This window comes from Colletotrichum navitas (genome assembly GCF_030913465.1).
Source record: "Colletotrichum navitas strain CBS 125086 chromosome Unknown LY79scaffold_53, whole genome shotgun sequence".
NCBI classification, from domain to species: Eukaryota; Fungi; Ascomycota; class Sordariomycetes; order Glomerellales; family Glomerellaceae; genus Colletotrichum; species Colletotrichum navitas.
The window spans coordinates 182,773-205,057 of record NW_026850599.1 but is presented as its reverse complement, the minus strand read 5'-3'; the positions used below and the strand labels follow the sequence as shown (position 1 = coordinate 205,057).

At 55.7% G+C, this 22,285-nt stretch overlaps 9 protein-coding genes across 9 annotated transcripts; 5 read left to right on the top strand and 4 right to left on the bottom strand.

Moving 5' to 3' along the window:
• Positions 1–207: 207 nt before the first annotated feature.
• Positions 208–2,103, top strand: LY79DRAFT_592090 (serine hydroxymethyltransferase; the record flags this gene model as incomplete). Its single annotated transcript, XM_060561371.1, has 5 exons — positions 208–339; positions 408–464; positions 590–683; positions 747–884; positions 956–2,103. 5 exons carry the CDS (start codon positions 208–210, stop codon positions 2,101–2,103), a joined length of 1,569 nt encoding a protein of 522 aa, XP_060411670.1.
• Positions 2,104–2,615: 512 nt separating this feature from the next.
• On the bottom strand, positions 2,616–5,723 carry LY79DRAFT_520466 (isochorismatase; the record flags this gene model as incomplete). Its single annotated transcript, XM_060555243.1, has 2 exons — positions 2,616–2,932; positions 3,167–5,723. The coding sequence occupies 2 exons, from the start codon at positions 5,721–5,723 to the stop codon at positions 2,616–2,618; spliced, it is 2,874 nt and encodes a 957-aa protein (XP_060411669.1).
• Positions 5,724–6,807: 1,084 nt separating this feature from the next.
• On the bottom strand, positions 6,808–8,145 carry LY79DRAFT_671690 (serine/threonine protein kinase; the record flags this gene model as incomplete). The annotated part of the gene is made up of 1 exon (XM_060563943.1): positions 6,808–8,145. One exon carries the CDS (start codon positions 8,143–8,145, stop codon positions 6,808–6,810), a length of 1,338 nt encoding a protein of 445 aa, XP_060411668.1.
• Positions 8,146–9,247: 1,102 nt separating this feature from the next.
• Positions 9,248–10,263, top strand: LY79DRAFT_671689 (uncharacterized protein; the record flags this gene model as incomplete). Its single annotated transcript, XM_060563942.1, has 2 exons — positions 9,248–9,551; positions 9,617–10,263. 2 exons carry the CDS (start codon positions 9,248–9,250, stop codon positions 10,261–10,263), a joined length of 951 nt encoding a protein of 316 aa, XP_060411667.1.
• A 1,094-nt stretch (positions 10,264–11,357) lies between these two features.
• LY79DRAFT_671688 (guanine nucleotide-binding protein subunit beta-like protein) lies at positions 11,358–13,019 on the top strand (the record flags this gene model as incomplete). The annotated part of the gene is made up of 5 exons (XM_060563941.1): positions 11,358–11,399; positions 11,534–11,571; positions 11,777–11,903; positions 11,992–12,309; positions 12,594–13,019. The coding sequence occupies 5 exons, from the start codon at positions 11,358–11,360 to the stop codon at positions 13,017–13,019; spliced, it is 951 nt and encodes a 316-aa protein (XP_060411666.1).
• Positions 13,020–13,805: 786 nt separating this feature from the next.
• On the bottom strand, positions 13,806–14,186 carry LY79DRAFT_581705 (uncharacterized protein; the record flags this gene model as incomplete). Its single annotated transcript, XM_060560206.1, has 1 exon — positions 13,806–14,186. The coding sequence occupies one exon, from the start codon at positions 14,184–14,186 to the stop codon at positions 13,806–13,808; it is 381 nt and encodes a 126-aa protein (XP_060411665.1).
• A 1,703-nt stretch (positions 14,187–15,889) lies between these two features.
• Positions 15,890–17,063, bottom strand: LY79DRAFT_520345 (OST3/OST6 family protein; the record flags this gene model as incomplete). Its single annotated transcript, XM_060555228.1, has 4 exons — positions 15,890–16,074; positions 16,139–16,494; positions 16,552–16,652; positions 16,713–17,063. 4 exons carry the CDS (start codon positions 17,061–17,063, stop codon positions 15,890–15,892), a joined length of 993 nt encoding a protein of 330 aa, XP_060411664.1.
• Positions 17,064–17,907: 844 nt separating this feature from the next.
• Positions 17,908–19,805, top strand: LY79DRAFT_592084 (uncharacterized protein; the record flags this gene model as incomplete). The annotated part of the gene is made up of 2 exons (XM_060561370.1): positions 17,908–18,189; positions 18,258–19,805. 2 exons carry the CDS (start codon positions 17,908–17,910, stop codon positions 19,803–19,805), a joined length of 1,830 nt encoding a protein of 609 aa, XP_060411663.1.
• A 622-nt stretch (positions 19,806–20,427) lies between these two features.
• Positions 20,428–22,127, top strand: LY79DRAFT_692010 (FtsJ-like methyltransferase; the record flags this gene model as incomplete). Its single annotated transcript, XM_060564760.1, has 6 exons — positions 20,428–20,655; positions 20,716–20,766; positions 20,969–21,304; positions 21,384–21,512; positions 21,581–21,742; positions 21,820–22,127. 6 exons carry the CDS (start codon positions 20,428–20,430, stop codon positions 21,883–21,885), a joined length of 972 nt encoding a protein of 323 aa, XP_060411662.1. The 3' UTR covers positions 21,886–22,127.
• Positions 22,128–22,285: the final 158 nt, after the last annotated feature.

Below are 22,285 nucleotides of genomic sequence, written 5' to 3'. Positions count from 1 at the left end.
TCCGTCCCTTGTGGTTAAGTAAGTGATGCTCCATTCCCAAACCGCTAACCAAATATCTCGGACCGAACACCTCGGGACTTTCTCTATCTGGTCTTCAACTCGACTGCACTTCCCCTTCGTCAACTCTTATAGCGACGACCACCAGATTGTTTGAATCGATCGATTGACACATCCATTCTTCACAGGTCTGTTGTCACACCAGTCGCCATGTCTCCTCCAGTATTCCGAAGCACAACTCGTGCATTCCGTTGCTTGCCGAGGGCGGCAGCTCTACCCTGCGCCCGTGCAGGTGGCGTGACGAGGTTGATCTCGACAAACAGCATAGAGGGCCAACAACGGGTGCGCATCACTGCTCAATTGCTTCCCGGGTGATATCTCTTTAGCTCTACTGACTCTGCCAACTCTAGCTCCTGTCTGCCAATCTTCAACAAGCCGATCCCGCCGTCTACGACATCATTGAAAAGGTACGAATCCACCTCGGCCGATATTGCCACCAACAGACGATACCCTCAACCATGTTGTCATTTTATGTTGCGCAACGCCGACGCCTCCCGAACCTGGTGCATTTGCTTACCTGCGCGGCTTGTAGGAGAAAACAAGACAGAAGCATTTCATCAATCTCATCCCCTCCGAGAACTTCACCTCCCAGGCCGTTCTCGATGCTTTGGGTAGTGTTATGCAAAGTAGGCCTTACTTCCGCCAGCCATCCTTGACCCCCGGGGCTTTCTGCTGACATGTTTGACTAGACAAGTACTCAGAGGGCTACCCCGGCGCAAGATACTATGGCGGAAACGAGTTCATCGATCAGTCAGAGCGTCTCTGCCAGCAGCGAGCGCTGGAAACGTTTGGCCTAGATGCGAAACAATGGGGCGTCAACGTTCAAGGTGCGCCTCCCTCTACTCTGACTGCCTTGCAAGCAGTCGCGTCCGTGGACCGTCTCTAATTCCCGATGCAGCTCTATCTGGTGCCCCAGCCAACTTGTATGTCTACTCTGCCCTAATGGACACTCACGACCGCCTCATGGGTCTGGACCTCCCCCACGGCGGGCACTTGTCGCACGGCTACCAGACACCGACCAAGAAGATCTCCGCCATCTCCAAGTACTTCGAGACGGTTCCCTACAGACTCGATGAGACCACCGGCCAAATTGACTACAACAAGCTGGAGGAGTTGGCCATGCTCTACAGACCCAAGGTGATTGTCGCCGGAGCTAGCGCCTACAGCAGGTTGATAGACTACAAGCGCATGCGCGAGATCTGCGACAAGACCAACGCCTACCTCCTGGCCGACATGGCTCACATCTCGGGTCTGGTTGCTGCCAAGGTTATGCCCGGCCCCTTTGCCTACGCCGATATCGTTACGACCACTAGCCACAAGAGCTTGCGAGGACCCCGTGGTGCCATGATCTTCTTCCGCAAGGGCGTACGCCGGCAGAACGCCAAAAAAGAGGACGAGATGTATAACCTCGAGGGTCCCATTAACGCCTCCGTTTTCCCCGGCCACCAGGGAGGTCCTCATAATCACACAATCACCGCCCTGGCCGTCGCTTTGAAGCAGGCTCAGGCCCCCGAGTTCCGCGCCTACCAGGCGCAGGTTCTGGCCAATGCCAAGGCTCTCTCCCAGAGACTGGGTGCGCCCAAGGAGAAGGGAGGTTTGGGATACAGCATCGTGTCCGGCGGCACCGACAACCACCTTATCCTGGTGGACCTGAAGCCCCAGGGTATCGACGGTAGCCGTGTCGAGAGGGTACTAGAGCTCGTCGGCGTTGCCGCCAACAAGAACACGGTTCCTGGCGACAAGTCGGCGTTGGTGCCCGGTGGACTGCGCATCGGTACGCCTGCCATGACGACAAGAGGGCTTAACGAGGAGGACTTTGGTCGTGTGGCCGACATCATCGACCGCGCCGTCACAATTGCTATCCGGATCAACAAGAGCGCCAAGAAGGCGGCCGAGGAGAAGGGGGAGAAGAAGCCCGGTCTGCTGAGACATTACATGGAACATCTTGGTGACGGAGAAAATGACCCTGAGATTGTACAGCTGCGGTCCGAGGTGGCCGACTGGGTGGGTACATACCCGCTGCCTTGGGATATCCACTCTTCTTGAATAATAGAGAGTTATGGAGGACTATGAGGAATGGATGAGCAATGGAATAATCCTCGGGGAGGGGGCCCCAGGCCAGGGTTCTGGCCCTTCACGGCGTTTAAAGGGACCTTTGTGTTATGAGGTTGTGCGAGAGCGGTTTGTGCCTAGATTCTCTCGGCTTCCTGTTGCAATTTTATATAACGATCGTGGACTCTTTCTAGGTATCATCATGCATGCATTGTCCCGGAGGCCAATGTGTGCGTACACATCTACGTACCATCCACGACGCCATCCTCAATGAGACAGGGAAATTCCAAATTCTTAAAAGAGCTTGCTTGCTTGCATCTCCATGTCGATCTGGAATATGCTGTGCTAGCCAAAAAGAAAAACTTTAACTATTCAAAAGGTATCAAAAATAATGACCCTTATCCCAAGCAACGAAAAACCCCTATTTTTTCGCTCCGAGTTTCTTCCCAACCATTCCGTCGCTGGCTTCCGCTTTCGCCTTTGAACCCCCCTCCAAATAGTCACCCTCACATCACACACGTAGGGGCACCTCCCGAGTTCCAAGCCTGCTTGGCATCCACGCTGTCGGGCTGGTTTGCGCCGCGCATCTTGACAGCGGACTCCCTGGCCTTGACCTTCTCGTAGTACTCCCTCAGCTTCTTGTTCGCGCCCAACGCTTCGACGCCGGATTCCTCGACGATGGCGTGCAGCACCGGCCAGACGGCAAAGTCCGCCAATGAGATGCTTGGCCCTGCGATGAAGTCCGCTTCGGCCGCGTACCCCTCCCAGATGGCCAGCTCCCGCCTCAGGTGCCCGAGGTTGCGCCTTGTCGTCTTCTTCTTCTCTTTCTCCCCCTTCTCTTCTTTCTTCTCCCCCTTCTCTTCTTTCTTCTCCCCCTTCTCTTCTTTCTTCTCCCCCTTCTCTTCTTTCTTCTCCTCCTTCTCTTCTTTCTTCTCCTCCTTCTCTTCTTTCTTCTCCTCCTTCTCTTCTTTCTTCTCCTCCTTCTCTTCTTTCTTCTCCTCCTCCTTCGCCTTCTCCTCCTTCGCCTTCTCCTCCTTCGCCTTCTCCTCCTTTTCACCATTGAATTCTGGCAGTCGCCGCCACTTGTCGAGAAGAGAAAACCCTTGCTGGAAACGTGTAAGAACCCGTGCGGTGTCGGCCTGTGATCTGACTGCCGCGTTGGCCCTGCATACAGCGTGAACTGCATCAAGATACAGCATGATGGCCAGCTCGCCCTGCACCGTCGACTTTGCCGCGTCATTGTCGACGAACCTGACTGGCAAGGACTCGGGTACGGCGGGGGCGTCCTCGGCGCTCGGGTCACCCCCCTTCCAGTTGAACGACGGAGACATGCTACCTTTGGAGTAGGTGATGCCGTATTCAGCCAGCATCAGGGTAATGCGCATGTTGACGACGGGATCGGGCGAGGCACAGAGACGAGGGGAGTTGCTCATGTGAAGTACATCGAAGCCCTTGCCATAGTACCTGTCCCAATCGAATTCGGTCGAGTGGTTCTCCGTGCCAAAGGCCTGAAGCATCCTCACGGCCTCGGGGCTCTGCCCGTTGATGACCGCGTGGGCCTCCTCCCTCGTCTTGCCGGTGGCACCCTGACCCCAGATCAGGGTGCTATCCCGATTCAAGAACGTGCCAATCTGCCTGAAGGTGAGGGAGATACGCCCGCCCGAGAAGGCCAGCTCCGGAGCGGTCTTGTCCCGGTCCGCTCTCTTGTCCTGCCGGATGGCGTGCAGCCAGCGCATGTTGGTCACCAGGCCCATGCGGCACAGAGAGTTATGCGGCAACCTCGCGCGAGAGGTCTTGCGCTGCTTTGAGTCCTCCCCTGACGGCACTTCAGCACTGGACGGATTCTTATCCCGCCTCTTGGTCCTGAGTACCATGGTCCGCTCGGCTCCCAAGCTGACGTTGGCAATGTACGACCCCTTGACGATATCCAGAGTCTTGTCGCTGTGCTCGGAGATATAGTCGGTGCCATTGCGGTAGAACTGGATCAAGGCGTGGTTCAGCGGGTGGCCGAGCTGCTTTTCGACCTCGGCCTTGATCTTCTGTATCGTCGGCGAGAAAGGAAGCAGAGGCGGCGACTCGTCGGACGGGTGCCGGTAAACTGGCGCACTTCCATCATCTGCCACCTCGCCTTGGACGGCAACCAGCCGGGGAACCTCGCCGCCCTGGTGGGACATTCTCTGCCAGAGAACCTCGTCTCTCACTTTCTCAAAGATGTCCTCGGCCAAGGGGGCTGGGAGAATGTTATAGATGACGGTCGTGTCGCCCTCGCAGAGAGGCTCGGTGGTCTGCGGGGAGGGGTCCTCTACATTGACTTCTTCGTCCATGCTTGCCTGCTCCTCTGCCTGGCCAGGTCTCGCGTCTGGCTCCCTTGTCTCCAACTTGGGCTCCGGTTCTTTCCCCGGTTCCAGCTTCAACTCTTGCTTCTGCCCTGGCTTGGTAGCAGTCTTGGTGTCAGGTGTCGAGTCGGGCTCGAGCTCAAGGTCGGATGCAGAGGAAGTCCTCTCGTCGACGGCTGACTTGAGGATTTGGGGTTCCTTTATATCATCGCTCTCCGGCTTTATAGCCGAGCTAGACGCTGTCCAACCTTTGCCCGACGGTTTTCTTGAGATCACTTTGTCGGATGAGTCACGCGCGGTCGCTTTTGGTGGCTGTGCGGCTGGGTCAGCCTCCAAGGGATCGGAGACGGTTGCACAATCATGATGGCCCGCAGCATTGCCGGACCGCGAGCTCGAAGGCCCACTTACCGGGCTATCAAGTGAAAGTGCGGCCATCTGATGCTCGATCTTCAGCTTGTAAGCGTCAGGCGCGGGAGGCGCCTTGCCATCGCCAGCCTCGGCGACCCTTTTGGGTACAACGGGCGACGATGAGGCGGACTCCCGGGTGGTCCTGGGCTGCAGCTTTTGAATGATAGTCTCACTATCGTCAACCTCACAGCCGGTCACGTCGACGAGGCTCTGCATGGCACTGGTCTGGCGAAGATCGGAACGAAAACCGCAGCAGTTCTCAACCACAGTGATGGAGTACCCGAACTTGGCAGCATCCATGGCAGTGGCGTAAACACCAATGTTGGCGAGGGAGCCACAGATGTAGAGCTCATGCACAAACTTGACGCGCAAGGTCTGCAATAGCTGACCAGAAGTGAAGGCCGAGTAGTGAGACTTGATGAATGTGATATCCCTCTTGCCGATGGCTGCTTTGATGGCTTCGGGGAAAGCAGCGCCGCGGGTTGCGGAGCGAACAATCTCAGGACCGGGCTGGCTGAGGAAGGCCTCGGGATCTGCATCCGAGGCCTCTTCAGGCTCTGGGGCTGCAGAGGCAAGCTGAGGTCTCCTTCGCGTGCGCGATTCTATAACCTTGGGCTTCGGCAATGCATCAGTAGCCCAGATGGGCTCGGCGGCGGCAGAGCGGAACTTGTCGAACTCGGTGCACACCCAGATGATGTCGCCAACCTTGCGGAAAGCCTTGACCAGGTCAACGGTCCGAGCAACAAGGTCGTCATGGTCAATGACGGGAAGGACGCCGTCGGCGGACAGGAAGTCGTTTTGGAAGTCGACTAGCAGCAGACCCTTGCGGGTGGGTAGCGTAGGGATGGCGCTCACGTCGAAGGGAAACATGCCGGTGGAAATGGACGGGAATGGCGGTGGGGGCAAGGAAGGCTTGCTTTCTGGGGATTGATCCGAACCTTGGGCTTGCTGGCGTTCTTGGGGCTGCAGCATTCCACCTCGCCTGGACGGTAGCCCGGGACGGGGATATGCAACGGTTGAGATATGGTCCAAAAGATACCGTGGAAAAGGAACCTGTTGCTGTTCTCGTTTCTTTTAACAGGTCACCGGGATAGGCGGTGAAGGGACGGGCGAGGGTAATCAACAACAAAAGAGCCGTTGTCCGCTGAAAGTGATGACATGGGCGGGAGTCAGTTAAAAATGAGAGCGTAGCATGACAATCCTGCGATGTTGGTGGAGTGTGGGTGTGTGGTATGTATTTGAGCGTCAAGGATGGTGAGGGTGGATGGGGCACATAAGGCTGCTTAGGTACCTCTTAACTTCTAAGAGACCCTGCCTCCGTGGAGACCCGCACCCGCATGCAGCTGTTGTTTTCGCAATTACTCTCGAATCGGGTCTTATCCGGGAGGGAAGTGGGTCCGTCAACGGAGGGGGGCCCGGGGGGAGGTAAAGGCGAGACTGCGAGGAAGGGGAGAGAGAAGAGGAGGTCACCGACCACCTACGCGTGCATTAGACGGCTACTTCTACAATTCTTCTCTAGGATACTCCAGAGTTTCTCGATTTTCCGTACAATCACCTGGAAGCACCTAGGTAGGTAGCTATTTTGATAGTAGAGGTATGCAGGTAATGTCGAGTTGGAGATGGCGGGGCCGCGGCCGTGGTAACCAACAAACCAAAAACTCGTGTGTAACATTTCTCCCACACCCCGCGCTTAGCAACGTCTATGTTCATGCCGTGGTCTTTATGTCGTTCTATAGGTCTACCTTCTATGGTCGCTGTCGTTTCTTTTTGTTCTATTGTCGCCCTGCACATCCATCATAGACTCGATGCCCGCCTGACATGAACCCCAATGGATGTCATTTCGACCAATACCTCGCACCTCTCGACCTGGCCGTGTTGAAGTCGTGTACAAGCCTGCCGCCTTGAAAAACGGGAGGCAAGACAGATGGACAGACAGACACATTACCGGCCCGCCTTACTGAAGCTCACTCGCGGCGATGGCCTGCATCTCTTCTACCACTTCCGCAAAGGTCGGTCTCTCGCGCACAATTGCGGTTGAGCAATGAGTGTGTAGCCTCCGCAGCTCTTGAAGCGACTTCTGCCCCTTACCACCTTCCTCTGTGACATTGGTCAATCGAAGCATGTCCTCCACGAGATGGCCGAACGCGAGCACCTCCAACTTCTCAAAGTCAAGCCCGTTGAGGTGCTGGTAGATTGTCGCCGCTCCAAAGTCGCCGAGCAGAGCATGCCCAGTGTCGTCGAAGAGAATGTTGTGAGCGTACAGATCGCAGTGGGAGACCTTCCGGCTGTGGAGATGACGAGCAGCCGCGGCGACCCCGCGCAAGATTTCCAAGACGGCCCCGAGAGACAGCGGCTTCCCGGTCTCGTATCGGTCTCGAGTACAGCTCTGCAGTGAAGGCGGAAGGCCAAGAGTCTGGTAATGAGAGGGAATGAGCTGCATGATGAGACCGTGCTTCTCCGGGTGTCCCTGAATGCTCGCCAGAGTGCTTATGAGGTTGTCATGGGAGCCCGCGGCCAGGCATGCGGCCATCTCATCGAGAGGCGTCCCGTCGCTCGTCACCTCTCCCTTGAAAAGCTTCACGGCGACCTCTTCTACCACAGAATCTGCCATTATCCACCTCGCCTTGAAGATGTCGCCGGAAGCTCCGTGGCCTAGCAAGCCTCCGATCTCAAGGTCGTGCCACCCCACCTTGCGAAGTAGGGCGAGCTCTTCGTCAAGGCTCACTGCACAGCATGGGTTGCCAGCAACGGATAGAAAGGCGAGCTCGGGCATCTCAAAGAGCCAGGGCGGCAAGTCGGCGAAGTGGTTGGCGGACAGACGAAGCAGGCCGAGCTTACGGCACGCCGACATTTCCTTGGGAAGAGTGGTGAGGCTATTGCCAGCAAGCATGCACTTCTGGAGACGCGAGCAGCGACCGATGCCTTTGGGCAGTGCCTCGATACGGTTGTTGGTGAGAATGAGCCAGCGAAGCCTGGACGGCAAGGCACCTTCCGGTATGGTGGTCATGCCGTTGGATCGGAACGCCACCATCTCGAGCTCGGGACATGCGGCAAGCTGCTCGGGGAAGACGGTGAAATGGCAATCCGAGAAAAAGGCGATCTTGAGCTTCTGCAATCGGCCAAAGTCCTCGGGCAGGGTCGAGAGGCCGGTGCCTGAGAGATCAAGATGCTCGAGGGTATCGGCCAGGTCAAGGATCTCGCAGGGGAATCCATTCAAGGGCTCTGAGAGTTTGAGTTTCTGGAGACCTTGACCCCGATAACCTCCATTTTGCAGAGTTTCCAAATCTTGCATCGTCTCGATCGAGCAGTCAACCGATGTTTGTGGTGCGAGGGTTACCTGAGCCGTAGCCGGGGTCGACCGCGAGTATGCTTGCTTGCTTGGCTTGGATATTGGAAAACTTGAAACCCGAAGAGGTGCAGACAGCTGTCGCAATATCGAGATGTTGAAAACTATTCCGCCGAATGCGTGAGACGCATAAAATGTGAAGTCTAACTACCTATGAGGGAGTAAAGAAGGTAGGAACAAAGGCGCTTGAACCAGACCAGACAGATAAGATAACTGAGCACAGCCCGCAGTCGCCTGAGATGGGTCTCACTTAAATTGATCGAACCAATGTCGAGTACACGTGTAACAAAGGCGATAAAGAGTCAAGAGTGAAGGATGAAGAATAACAGAGGGCCGATATTTTTCCAGTCACAGAAAACACATGGCAATAACAAGCCTCAATGGGGGGAGACATATGTTCACGACGAGATAGATGAATGGCTAGGCGCCTAGCAGATGAGGGGGCCGGTGAGGAGGAGAGGAAGCATACACACACTGGAGAAGACAGTTATATAGCCTTATAGGTGACTAGAATGGACGCACGCCTAGTAAGTAAGTTTCTTGGCTACCTAGCTACCTAGGTATTAAGAGATCGAGTCAACAAAGTCAACGAGTTGGAGTGAACAGACTAACCAGAGATGGAGACGACGCACCCCGGTGAGCGGAGGGAGGAATGTACGTACTTGCTTGGTTCCTGGATCTGGGGAGGTGAGGTACCTAGGTACTTGACCTCGACACTACAGTCAATCGGGTGGTCCGAGCTGCACTCCCAAATTTCTCGAGCAAAAGCAGGGAGTACGTACCGTTCGTCCGCGGCACCTTCCTGCGCGATAGCTGCAACTGAATTGCTTCAACGCCCAAACAATTTCGCGCGAACTCCCCGTCAACCTGTCGCCCTCCTTCTTCGTCGCATCGCCGCGGCATCATTCTGTGCTCCATCTGCACCGCCGCCGCCGCCGCCGTCGTCGCGCTCTCCCCAAATAACGCGTCTGGTAGCCCGCGCCATTCAACAGCCCTCCCTCACCCTGTGCGGCTCCCGATTCTCTCTCTACTTCCTTCGCATCCCACCATGTCGTCGACGACGCCTTCGCCTCCGACATCGACATCGACCCCGCTCAAGCGCAGCTCTTCCGGCCAGGATGAAGAGTCGAACAGCAAGCGCCAAAAGACCGACACCCCGACGCCCGTGCCCGCCGTCGTTGCCGACAGCGACGAGCCTTCGCTTCCCTGCGCCACCAAAGTCACAATTCCTTCTCTCGACTACCAGGCGAAAAGCGGCCTCGAACGAAGCATTGGACTAGCATTGCAGCATGTCGGCTTCGATTCTGCTACCCCCGAAGCCATGGAGGGCTTTCTGGGGACGGTAGAGACGTGTAAGATTTGTCTCGGCGCTTGCTTGACATCGCCTCGCCTTCTTGGGGCGCTAACCCTGCTCCAGATATGGCATCCTTTGTCCAAGACCTCAAACGCGTCGCCCTTTCTGCGCGCCGTGAGCAGCCAACACCGGCCGACTTCGAGTCCACGATGCGACGCTTCACCCTCAAGACCATGGCGCTTAAGCCCCATATCCGCCATCCCATACCAAAGGGCAAGCTTGAGACGGAATACTTTAACCCGTTGGTCGAGGATCCGGACGCCTACACGACTTTACCGCTCCTCGGCGAGGATCTGAGCGGCAAGCCCGAGAAAGAAGCCAAGTCGTACATACCGAAATCATTTCCCGATTTCCCCAGCAAGCATACCTATAAATACACTCCTCAAGAGGACGACACTGGACGGGACCCCCAGAAGACGAGGGAAGAAGCAGCAAAGGCATCCAAGCAGGGAGAGGAGGCCCTCCGAGGCCTGGTGCGGGCGGCAAAGGTCCGAAAGCAGAAGGAAATCAGGTCGTTGTCGGAGCGGGATCCGATGACCAAGGAGCGATACTCGCTATGGGCAGCCGCCATGGAGGGCTTCGTCAAGAAGGAAGGCGGCGCATCAGGGCAACTCGAGATTGCTGATCATAGCATGATTGTCAACTCGGATGCGCGCTATCTGCGCAGAGAGGTGCAGCGGCAGAGCAAGCGAGCCGCCGGCCAAAGCTAATCGTCCGACCATACGCGCAGTCAAACGCGACGCCATGGTGCTCCTCCGCCGGGTGAGACCAAGAGACGAGACACAGACAGAGAGACGGCGACCACGTTCAGGACACACATTTCCAACGGCATCTACTTGGTGGGCCAGTGGTGGCATTGGGGTGTGGGCATCATGACAGGAGGCCAACAAGGTTCTTTATTCTGGAAAACGGGACATACATTCAGCAAGGCGTTTGGGGCGTTCAACCGCGGGCCGCACAAGAACACTTTTGAGGAGGGTTTGGCACATCGGCGGTGTCGTTTTTACCTTACCGTCACGGATTTTTGAAGCGTACCATACATACAGCGATGGCATAGTTGAGGGGGCCATCATGATCGGGGTCTAGGAGCGGGAAAAGAAAACAACTGTCCGAACATGGGCAAAAACATAATCGGGATTGACAGCACTCATGAACAATTCGAACGCGATGAGGCTTCACTTCAATAACACCAGAATGACGGGTGCCCTCCCTCACGAATGATGATGTGCGACTTGTTCTCTCTCGAGTTTCCTCTGAAACTGCATACATCGCCGATAGATAGCCACTCGCTCGAGAGCAGCGGTAGGCCATGGGGTTGGCTATAAGGCGGGCAAAACATGGTGTAGGAGAATGGAGGAGCATCGCATATACACGGTAGGTCGTGACACTTAACAACAAAGAGACAGAGAGGGGAAACAAAAATAAAGATAAACAACAACAATAATAATGTCTAGTAAAAACTACTTGTTGCCGACCCAAGTCTCATTCTGCAAGAGCCCCTGCAGCGAGTGACATGCAACTTCTGTCTGGAACAATTTGCGGCGGGTCCTGTCAGCCTCGCCAGTCCCGGCGCAGCCACGGACATCACCCATTGGCTCCGGCCCCACCTGGCTCAACGCAAGGCTGCGTCGCCCCTTCCCACCTGCCAGGCCCTAACCGAAGTTTGCTAATTTTTCCCACCCACACCCAAAATCCGGAATTCTCAGCTCAAGCTCCCAAGGGTCAAAGGTGTGACGCTCAGAATCAACTCCAACCTTTCTACCTTTCCCTCACCACTCAATCGACCTGATTGCCTCATTTCCCAATGGCCGAGCAGTTGATTCTCAAGGGTACCCTCGAGGGCCACGTAAGTCGCTGTCCCGTTGCCTGCCCGCACGCCGTTTGCGCCCGCGCCGTCGCTGGTGTTGGGCGCTGGCGCTGCGATTCGCTTCGCTTTTTTGGCAATTTTCGCAATCGCTGACGGTTGATGCATATTTGCAGAATGGCTGGGTCACCAGCCTGGCTACCTCTATGGAGAAGTACGACCACCACCTTCCTATCCTTCTCCTCCCTCTTCCCTCGCTCCGAAATCCGACTTTACCGGCGATGTTCTCGACAGGTGATGGGGAATTTTCAAATTCGGCATCCGATAACGAGTTCTCGGCACGGGGAGAGAGAGAGGGCCGCGCGGGGCCGCGAGACATTTTTTGGGAAACAGAACCACGGTCGCTAACACTTCGCCAGCCCCAACATGCTCCTGTCCGCTTCCCGTGACAAGACTCTGATCATCTGGAACCTCACCCGTGACGAGTCCCAGTACGGTTACCCCAAGCGCTCCCTCAAGGGCCACTCCCACATCGTCTCCGACTGCGTACGTCTCCCGAACCTACCCGAACTTCGCGGGAAACTACCAGCTCCTGCTGAATCGTCGGTAATTATGGGCTGATGGAAAGGAACAGGTTATCTCCTCGGACGGTGCCTACGCCCTGTCTGCCTCTTGGGACAAGACTCTCCGCCTTTGGGAGCTTGCCACCGGCACCACCACTCGCCGCTTCGTCGGCCACACCAACGATGTTCTGTCTGTCTCCTTCTCCGCCGACAACAGACAAATCGTTTCCGGCTCCCGCGACCGCACCGTCAAGCTCTGGAACACCCTCGGTGACTGCAAGTACACCATCTCCGAGAAGGGTCACTCCGAGTGGGTTTCCTGCGTCCGCTTCAGCCCCAACCCCCAGAACCCCGTCATTGTCTCCTCCGGCTGGGACAAGCTCGTCAAGGTGAGTTTGAGAATGCCCTCCCATTTTGCACGTCCTTTTTTTCTTTTTTTTTTTTCCTTCCTTGTACTGGAAAAAAAAAAAGCAAAAGAAGGGAATCCCACCCCTCTAAACACTTCGACATGATGCTTTGCAACCAAAAGTATTTGCTACTTCAGAGCCTGTTCTGCAGGCCATGAGACCACTATTCACCAATGCACTGATCTCGCATATCCAAACCCGCTTTTGCCCCTCTTGAGAAACATCTCGTACCGGACCAGTCAGACTAACAAAGCGGCAACTTCTAGGTCTGGGAGCTCAGCACCTGCAAGCTGCAGACTGACCACATCGGCCACACCGGCTACATCAACACCGTCACCATTTCCCCTGATGGCTCCCTCTGCGCCTCCGGTGGCAAGGACGGTACCACCATGCTCTGGGACCTTAACGAGTCCAAGCACCTCTACTCCCTCAACGCCAACGACGAGATCCACGCCCTCGTCTTCTCCCCCAACCGCTACTGGCTCTGCGCTGCCACTGCCAGCAGCATCATCATCTTTGACCTCGAGAAGAAGAGCAAGGTTGATGAGCTCAAGCCCGAGTTCACTGCTGTCGGCAAGAAGAGCCGTGAGCCTGAGTGCGTGAGCTTGGCCTGGTCCGCCGACGGCCAGACCCTGTTCGCCGGTTACACCGACAACATCATCCGTGCCTGGGGTGTCATGTCGAGAGCATAAAGGGCGTGAAGCTCTCTTCTGTTCTCTTTCTGGGTTATGCGATGATGGTGACGATGTGTGGTGGGGAAAGGGCTCTGAGATGGTAGATCATGGCGGGCGTCCTAGGCTGGCTTCCTCGTTATGTCTTTCGGGATGCGCAGGGTCAAATCGATTTGTGAAAAAAATTGGGGATGAGACTGCATTGCTGGCTTATAGGTAGCCTACGAAAGGACTCTGGACATCAACCCACGTAACGCCCAAATCAAAAGATCCTGGCAAACTTCAAAAAATTAACCGTGTTTCTCGTTCACATTGTGATGTTGACTTGGTCAGCGCACACACCAATGGGTACCCCCCTTTTCGGAGTGATGGTTGTGATGCGAAGCCATGCTCGGATCCCCCTCGCCCTTGTCCTCGGGATCATGTCTGAGAATGCAAAGCAACCACGTGTGTTCATCATGTGTATGTATTGATTGGGTGAAGGCCAAGCCAAGCCTGTGGTCGTTACCCCTTATCCTCACGCAGTCAAGGCAGTTTTGAATTCCGTCAAATGTAAAGTGTATGTTTCCGGGCCCGTCTTTGTAGACTGACGAGCCATTAACTGCTTGATTGTTGATTTGAGGCTACATAGATATATGGCTGGAGAATTGATTTCTACCGCCTGTAGGCAGGCAGGCAGGGTAAGAAGGAGTTTTCGGGCGGAACAAGTGCATCGACCAGACCCAACCTTTTTGGATTTATGTCTCCCTTTTGTCTTTCACCACATGCCCGCTGTCGATGTGCCGAGGGAATGGTGCACCTCTTCGCCTAGGAGGACGGCTCGGCGTTCTTGGGAAGCATCTCAAGGTAGGCCTGGTTCCCGCGACCAGCCTTGGGCGACGTCTTGTAGGCATCAAGCTTGCCGGCAGAACGAGCCATAACGGACGGCGTTCGAGTCGTCAGTGCCGTCGGACACGCCACTAGGCTTGACCTACACGACTGCGTCAGCGAGCTCGAGGCCAGTGCTGTTGCCGCAAGGACGGAGGCCGAAGCCGGCGCCGTTGACGTTGCACACCGGCTGCCCCACTCCTCACGGAGGCCCTGGGCGTTATTGCGGTCCGTGTCGACAATGGCATGGCTGGGCATGTCCGCCGTCTTGAGGGCGTTGCCGGAGGATCGTGACGTACTTCGTCTCGTTGCACTGTCCATCGGGCTTGTTGGCGAAATCACCAGGTTCGGTGTGGTGTCCCTTAGGGTCTGTGATTAGTGGTTGTATTCCCCTTCTGTAGTAGCTTTAAGCATGCTTATGAAACGAGACTCATCCAAAGTTCCACCCTTGAACATCGGTGGCGATGCCTTGGAGCCGGAACGGGCTGCCGGCGGCCTTCTACGCCTTGGCGAGCTTCGCCGTGCCGGGGCGCCGGCATTAGGGTGCATGATGTTGAGAAGATTGAGGTTCTTGATGGTGTAGGCAACGCCGTCATGGTAGTCCGAGGCTGAGTTCTGGAGCATCTGGAGGTTGATGCTGCAGGTAGCCAGTGTCGAGAAGAAGGAGTAAGAGGCCTTACTAACGCGCCATTAAAATAAAAGGAAGGAGAAGGGGGGAGGAAGACAGGGAGGAAGCTATAGGGGAGATATAGCTTGCTTGGGGACGAGGTTGGGCAACGAGTCGGGTTCGTTGACGAGAGCAAAGACCACCTTGGTGTGAGCCTTGAGGATCTCGACGACGGAGTCGTCATGCTCCTTCTTGTACCGGCTCAGTTCGCCAGCCTTGAGCTCACCATTGGAAGCCTTAGCAGCGCGGTCGTGACCGGGGAGGTCGTAAATGACGACACCGAGGACGGGACGTCCAAGATGGCAGGCTAGAGACGTCCAATGCTGGCAAATAATGTCACTGTAGGCAGTGGCATCAGCATCTCGCCATCCGTTGGCTAGTTTAATCAGAAACCAGATCCTATGAGGGCGGCGACTTCGGTTAGATACCTTTGCTTCTTGGTGATGTTGTTGAAGGGGCTCTTTATTGACGAAAGGGGTGAGGCTGTCTAGCAGGATGATTACGGCCAAAATGCATCATATATCAGCTACAATATCAAATTGAGAAGCCACTTCGTGGGCCAGCCGTAATTGGTCTATAGCTTGGACATCGAATTGAGAACCAGAAGAGGAGCAAGCTGGCAGACCAACGTGCCTATTGTTCCATCCATTAGTGTCGGCAGATATGTTATTGGTTTCAAACCCGTACTCTGTTATCGATTTCACGAGAACGTAACGAGAACAACTCCCACGCCTCCGCCCTCTGAGCACCATGTGAGATCCCACGGAACGACGTTTGGAGTATCCATGGATTGTATACCCTGAAAGGTACGTGTGGCTTGCCTGCCTATGAGGAATATAATTTTGCGGCCCAGGGTCGTAGTCGTCGCTTTAGCCGCCGCTACCCCAAATTGACAACGAATGTTGGGTGTCGATGCTGAACTTCAATTCTCCTTGTGTCCAGTTGAGTTTCCCGCCGGCATAGTATATGGCTTATATCAATGGCCATGTCTCCGAACGACCTGCCAGCCTACATACAGGCAAACCTGCGGCTCAATGAGCCGTCGAGCTTACAATAATCAACTCGAGTTCGTCACGGGTACTGCAGGACGATGAGCGCCATGGAAAACTCAGTATATTCGTTTCAGTAACATTTTTTTTTTCTCTAGGTCCAACGCCCCCTTTTAAGAGCCTTGGTCGCCCCCCTCTATCTTCTATGTTACATTCGTGTGTCCGGGGACACTGGGCCTCTTAGTGGCCACAAGGGATGGCTGTCTTGGCGAACGACAACGGAGCGGAAGCAACTCAAAATGAGAATGGGATGAGCCGTTGCTCGCGTGAGAGTTGCCTCCAGATTTGCCGGGCCGTCTCGTACCTCCTTACATGAAAGGGGGCAGAGAGAAGGGGTAACCGCCGTTCTTGATGCGGAACACGCTGAGGAGGAAGCTGTACATAAGGAAGAGGACGCCGCCCCAAGCCAAGACGGCGACCTGCTGTCTCTTGCTGTCACCGATGCGAGGAACTTTGACGATAAGAGAGATGGCGCAGAAAGATAAGACGCCGTCTAAGCTTTGTTAGTTCTGGAGGAGCAAACAACCATTGGAAAAGGTGGGATAGGGGGGACATACAAATGGCGGCAACAATCTGCGTCTCGAGGCCAAACTGGTTCTGGAAGCCACCGGCAAAGTAACTGATGCCACCACGACCGTCTCCGGCGACGTAAGGGACCTTGCGGATGTGGTTGAACATGTGGCCGCTGGTGAAGAGCAGAATGGCAATGAGACTGATGGCGGCCCACAGGTTGCGGTTCTGGATGATGGGGATGATGTAGGGCGAGGCAGTGACGAGGACGGTCCCGGCACCAAGAACAATGGTGGTGACGGAGATTAGGCGCATCCAGTTGATGGGGCGCGTCATTGGGGGGTGGGGACGGCCGGTAAGGTGCCGTGTGAGCCAGGCATGGACCTGCTCGGCAGACTGAGGTCTATTGCTTGTTAGCTTCTCGGCGAGCCACAGCAGTTCCGGCAAGAGTTCAACTTACCCGCTAGTGAAGTCGTACTGCAGGGGGTCCGCAGAAGGAACGGCGTGAGGGCCAACGGTGGGCTGGAATAGGAGCAGAACTGGGGCGGTTTGGAGGCCGAGCTAGGTGACGATTGTGTTAGCGACGCAGCTGTGCAGTGGCTTCTTTGCAAGTACACATACCGACATGAAGATCTCGCGGCCGTCGGAGAAGTCCAGAGTACCGAAGAGAAGGCGCGAATCGCCTTTCTTGTCACCCTTGATCCAGGTCTTACCCAGAAGATCCCATTCCGGCTGGAATTCCCGGCAAAGCTGGCAACCGAAGCGGTTCTCGAGGGCAGTCAGAAGGACTGCGACGGTGTAATCACGAGGTGCCGAGGTCAAGGCCCTGTAGCTGCTGTCGGCAAGCTTGATGGGGGACGAGCTGAGAGCCTTTGTGTGGTATTCTGTGAAGCGTTCCTCGGTGGTCTTCTTGGCTGCAAAGGCACTGGCGGCGAAGCTAGTCGCGACCAGTAGAGATCGGAAGAAATGCATTTTGGGGGGCCTGATATAGGAGACGGGGTGGCAATCGAATAGTGGTTTGCGGTACGGAGTCCGTGGCCAATTGGCCTTCGTATTCGGTGGCGGTGAAGTTGTCAACCGTAACGAATGGGTGCGCTGCGAATGTGTTTGTTGTGGTGGTGGCGGCGGTCGTCGTCGTCAGGATCACACTGAACAATGAAGGTCCAGGTCCGTGGTGTTGAGCTCGAACTGGACAGCTCTCATCAGCGGTTGACAGCCCACACAGTGGAGTTGTGTTGCAAGCTGGCGGAACGAGTACGTACCGGCCACAGAGCCGAAGCTTACCCGGAACCGGGAATTATTTTGTCCTGTCCGGGGAAACGATTCTCTGACTCTCTGAGAGATGTCGCGCCAAAGACACAGTGGGGCAATGCTGCCTAGGGTGGAGCGGGTGGGGCTCACACCGTTGGTTGATGGGCTAACCGTTTTGGGAACCATGTTTACCTCGCTGGACCTCTATTCCCAAATCCATCCGCAAACACCACCCATCCATCAACCCCATCCAAGCATCAACATCGCCAATCTCGAACGACACCAGTGCGGGCCTCAACGATCTTGCGCTCTGTTTTCGATACCGAATCTGCGTCCACTTCCCTCGATAGTAGGACGTATCCCTTCGCTGTTGGTTGGCTACTTAGCCCCAACGTCTCGTCGCGCCCACGCGCAGAAATACACACACACACACATACACAACCAACTCCCACAATGCCTTGCAAAACGAGGAACATGGAATCGGACGAGGCAAGTGATTGAATCTTTAAGCAGCAGTGCCACTCACTGCGACGAGACCCATTCTGACCACCGGCGTGTGCAGCGGATGGCAGCGGCTCACGAGCTGGAGATGAAGCACCAAAGACATGTACACACCGCCCAGCTCATTGTCAAGGATGAAGATACGAGAAGACAAAAGGTCACCAAACAAATTCTCCTTCACGAGAACTCGACATTGCGCGAGCAGCTTGCCGAAAAGGAATCTCAGATCAACCAACTTTCCGACAAATTCGATCAGGCGCGCAGTGACCTAGAATCGTTGAAGGTGACAAACCGCGACCAGGAAACACAGCTGAAAGCCCAGAGGAGGGAGTTTGACCACATCAAGGTTGGTTTACGCTTACCTAGGATCGATCCCTGGCCTTTCACGAGCTGTGCTAACTCTGAGCGTGCCAGGCCGAACTCGAATCTCTCAATAGCATGTCCCACGAGTCGACCAAGGTGCTGGCCGAGAAGCTCGCTCTGTCCAGAGAGGTGAACACCATGAAGCCCGAACTAGAACACCTGCGGTCGCAAGTCGCCCACCACCAAAACGCAATCGCCGAGAAGCTGGAATTGGAGCGTCAACTCAACATGGCTGAAGTGGAGCTGGCCGCCGTGAAACGAGCACGAGAAGAACAGGCGGCTCAGGCGGAGGGCGACAGGACAACCGAAGAAGAATTGCGACGTAAACTCAAGGATGCCGAAAAGAAGTTGACCACCGAGAAGCGTGAGAAGGAACAATTGCAGGAAGAGCTGGAGATGGCCGCATCCGCTGCCAAGGCGGAACAGGCCAACTCAAAGGTCGAGCGCGAGCTGACAAAGAAGCTTCAAGAGCTCGAAAAGACGCTCTCCGCCGAGAAGCGGGAGAGGGAGAAGATGCGCAGGGAGAGCGAGGTCGCCCTGTCAGAAGCCCAGGCCCAGAACGAAATGCTCGAGCAACGTCTCGACACGGTCAAGTCCAAGCTGCGGAACACGCAGGAAGAGCTCAAGGCAGTTCGCGCAGAACTGGTCGGCCGGCCGGTGGCCGCAACAACGTCGCAACCCGCTGCACGCGCTGCAGGCGCAAAACCGCAGGTTGGCCGGAAGCGAAGAGTCGAGGAACTCACCATTAACGACATGAGTATCGGAACTCCGGAAGAAATCACTCGCGGCAGACGCCCTGCTAAGAAGAAGGGCCTTGAGCAGTCTCTTTTGGGCGAGAAGTCGCTGTTCTCCATCACGCCCTTCTTAGCGAAGTCCAAGACGCTCAACGTTGAAGATGCAGTTGCCGAAGAGGACGAAGAACAGAACGAGGCTGATGTTAGCTATATTCCCCTTTCCCATCAGTCCCAGTCTCAGTCTCAGGAGCTCGAGGTTGAGGCCGAACCAGAGGTGGACGACGAGGCTGAGCCTGAGGAAGCGGATGAGGAGGAGGCTGAAGTACCAGAGGAGAAGCCTGCCAAGCCCAGCAAGGTCACCAAGGCCAAGCCGAAAGCCAAGGCCGAGGGCGAAGCGAAGAAGCCTCGCGGCAGACCCAAGAAGGCTTTGGCCGAGGCGTCCACCAACGTGCCCGTGCAGGTGGCTCCGGCTGCAGTTAGCAAGCCCTCGACCAAGGCGAGCTCATCTCTCGAGCAGGTGCCGGAAGAAGCCGAAAGCGAACGAGAAGAGGAGGCAGCGCCTCCAAAGGCTGCCGGCGCCGGCAAGAAGGCCACTATACCTGCGGCCACCGCCGTGGGAGGAGGCGACCAGGAAACCAAGAAGAAGAAACGCAAGCTTGGCGGTGATACGGCGACCCTGTTTGACGACGACGACGAGGTTGCTCCTGCTGCTACTAAGCGGCCAGGCAAGGCTGCTTTGGGTGCCGGAAAGGCTCTCGGCAAGACTCACCTGACCATGGTGCGTAATGCCGGCGCCTTTGGTAAGAAGACGTTCTCGCCGCTCAAGAAGGACAGGAGGGGAGTCGGTGCGAGCTTCCTGGCGTAAGGAGCTTTTGTACCCTTGCATTTACAGGCGTATGAGGCTACGTTATGTCTGGGTTTCCCGGCTTATGAGGAAGGCGTACAAGGGCATACAGGATAATGCATGGGTGGCGTTTTGGGTTGTTTTTTGGGGTGGGGGGTTCTGAACGAGGCCGGTGTACAGATAGGGTTGGTTCTGATCAATTGAAGAGGCCCAACCAGCTGCATTGTGACACGCCGATGTTATCAAGCGAACAATTGAATGAGAAACCGATCCATTGTGACGAGACGGTTGAGAAGTTTTGACTCAAGGTTGGAGTTGGTTGAATACAGACAGACAGGCAGACAGATAGGACCCCCTGGTCGTACGGTGAAAGGAGCTTGGACCAATCAACTTTCTCGGCCCAGCTTCATTTGCAGAAGCTTCACTGCAGCATCTAAGATTCTCATCTCGTGCTTCGCGTCTCGACGGAGGCAGCGAATCCTCCCCTCACTAATCAGTATCAAATCCCGACTTGTATCGCAGGGCTTTTCTTATTCTTCTACGTAGAAAGCCTCAAAATTCTCTACCCAAAGTGGTCAGGTGTGCAGAGGGGGCCAATTCCATCATCCTCGTGTTCTTCAACCTCACCCCCCTCGCCGGCACCATGTCAAAAGCAGCAGCATGTCGCGCTCTGTTAGGCGCGACGAAACGTCCGACGACCATGACCGCAGTCTCTGGGTGTCTGCAGTGCCGAATCGACATCGTTGTCAGTCGCCAGACGCGGGCATCATCGTCCAACTCGCGGTGGAAGATGAGGCAGGGCAGGGACATGTTTGCGCGCGAGGCCAAGGTGCAGGGGCTCAAGAGCCGGGCTGCGTTCAAGCTTCTCGAGGTACGAGTATCCTGCGAACCCATACCTTTCTGACGCGGACCAGCTGATCTATATCCGCAGATGGATGCCAAGTACAAACTCTTCCGCAAGGGACAGACGGTTGTGGACCTGGTATGTGTTCACATGTGTCATTCAGAAGAAGAAACCCTCTTCATGAAAAGTACACAAGACTGATGTTTTTTTTCTTTTCTTTCGAAAGGGGTACGCCCCAGGCAGTTGGTCGCAGGTATGAAGGACCCCTCCCAGGCGCGAAGCTCACCGGCGCGGTCCTGCCAAAAGGTTGGGTTCATGACGTTTAGATGTGACAAAACAGGTCGCCGTCGAGCGGACGAAACCCAACGGCCAGATCCTCGGCATCGACATCATCCCCGCGCAGCCGCCCAAGGGCGTCTCGACGATCCAGGGCAACTTTCTGTCGCCCGACGTTCAGGACATGGTCAAGGAGTACCTCTCGAGGGCCAAGAGTCGCAAGTCATCTTCGCCGCCGCCGCCGCCGCCGGAGTGCGAGCAGGACAACGAAGCCGCGGTGATGGACGAAAGACCAAGCTTCATTGACATGAAGAGGGCGGCTTCCGAGACCGTTGCAGAGGCGGAGGCGCCACCCAATGCCGCGGACGGGGCAGAGGCCAAGAAGGGGCGGCTGGTGGACGTGAGTATTGCGCATCCCTCGATACTTGTTGCATCGGCCCCCTCCACATGAGCATGGGCTAACTAACCAACGCGGGCAGGTTGTGTTGAGTGACATGTCAGCACCTTGGGACCAAACATCCGGCTTCGGCGTGAACAGTCTTAGTAATCCCTATAGCAGGATGATGAACACGAGCGGCATGGCCTTTCGAGACCACGCCGGCAGCATGGTGCGCCTGCTCTCCCCTCTTCCCCTCACACGCCGGAACTCGACTGACTGAGAAAAACGAGCCATCAGGACCTCTGCGGCGCCGCGCTCCAGTTCGCCAACGACACGCTCAGGAACGGCGGGCACTTTGTTTGCAAGTTCTACCAGGGCTCCGAGGACAGGGCGTTCGAGAAGAAGCTCAAGACGCTGTTCGCCAAAGTCTTTCGGGAGAAGCCCGAGTCGTCGCGCAGCGTATGTTTCTGGGCCACCGACCCGCCGCCAATCTTCTTTCTTGACTTTCGGGGGTCTGACGTTGACACAATCTGTAGGACTCCAAGGAGGCATACTTTGTGGCGCTCAGGAGGAAGGGCAACGTGGAGTTGGAACGAGACTAGAGTTTGTAACCAATTTCGAGGTATCCCTAGGTTATGGGAGGCATGTCACGAGTTTCCAGTGTCAGTCTTATAAGCTCTCCCCTACCCGCATTGAGATACGTCAACAGTGATGCAACAACTGTGACTGCGAGAATATACACACATGCACGATCATCACAAACGAAGTGCCAATTGATGATGTGTGTGAAGTGTGAAAAAAAAAACAAGCCAACCTGAACGGCCGCCCAAGAGATGCCATTCGACGCCATGCGAGAGAGTTCGTAGTCGTCAATTCTTTTTTGGATACCTAAACACGCCAGTACCATGCAGAAAAATTTCCCTGTAGAGCACGGCGGATGATTCCCATCCCCGCCGGCATACCATAGCGTGTCCACCAACGCGACGCGAGCGCGCACGACCA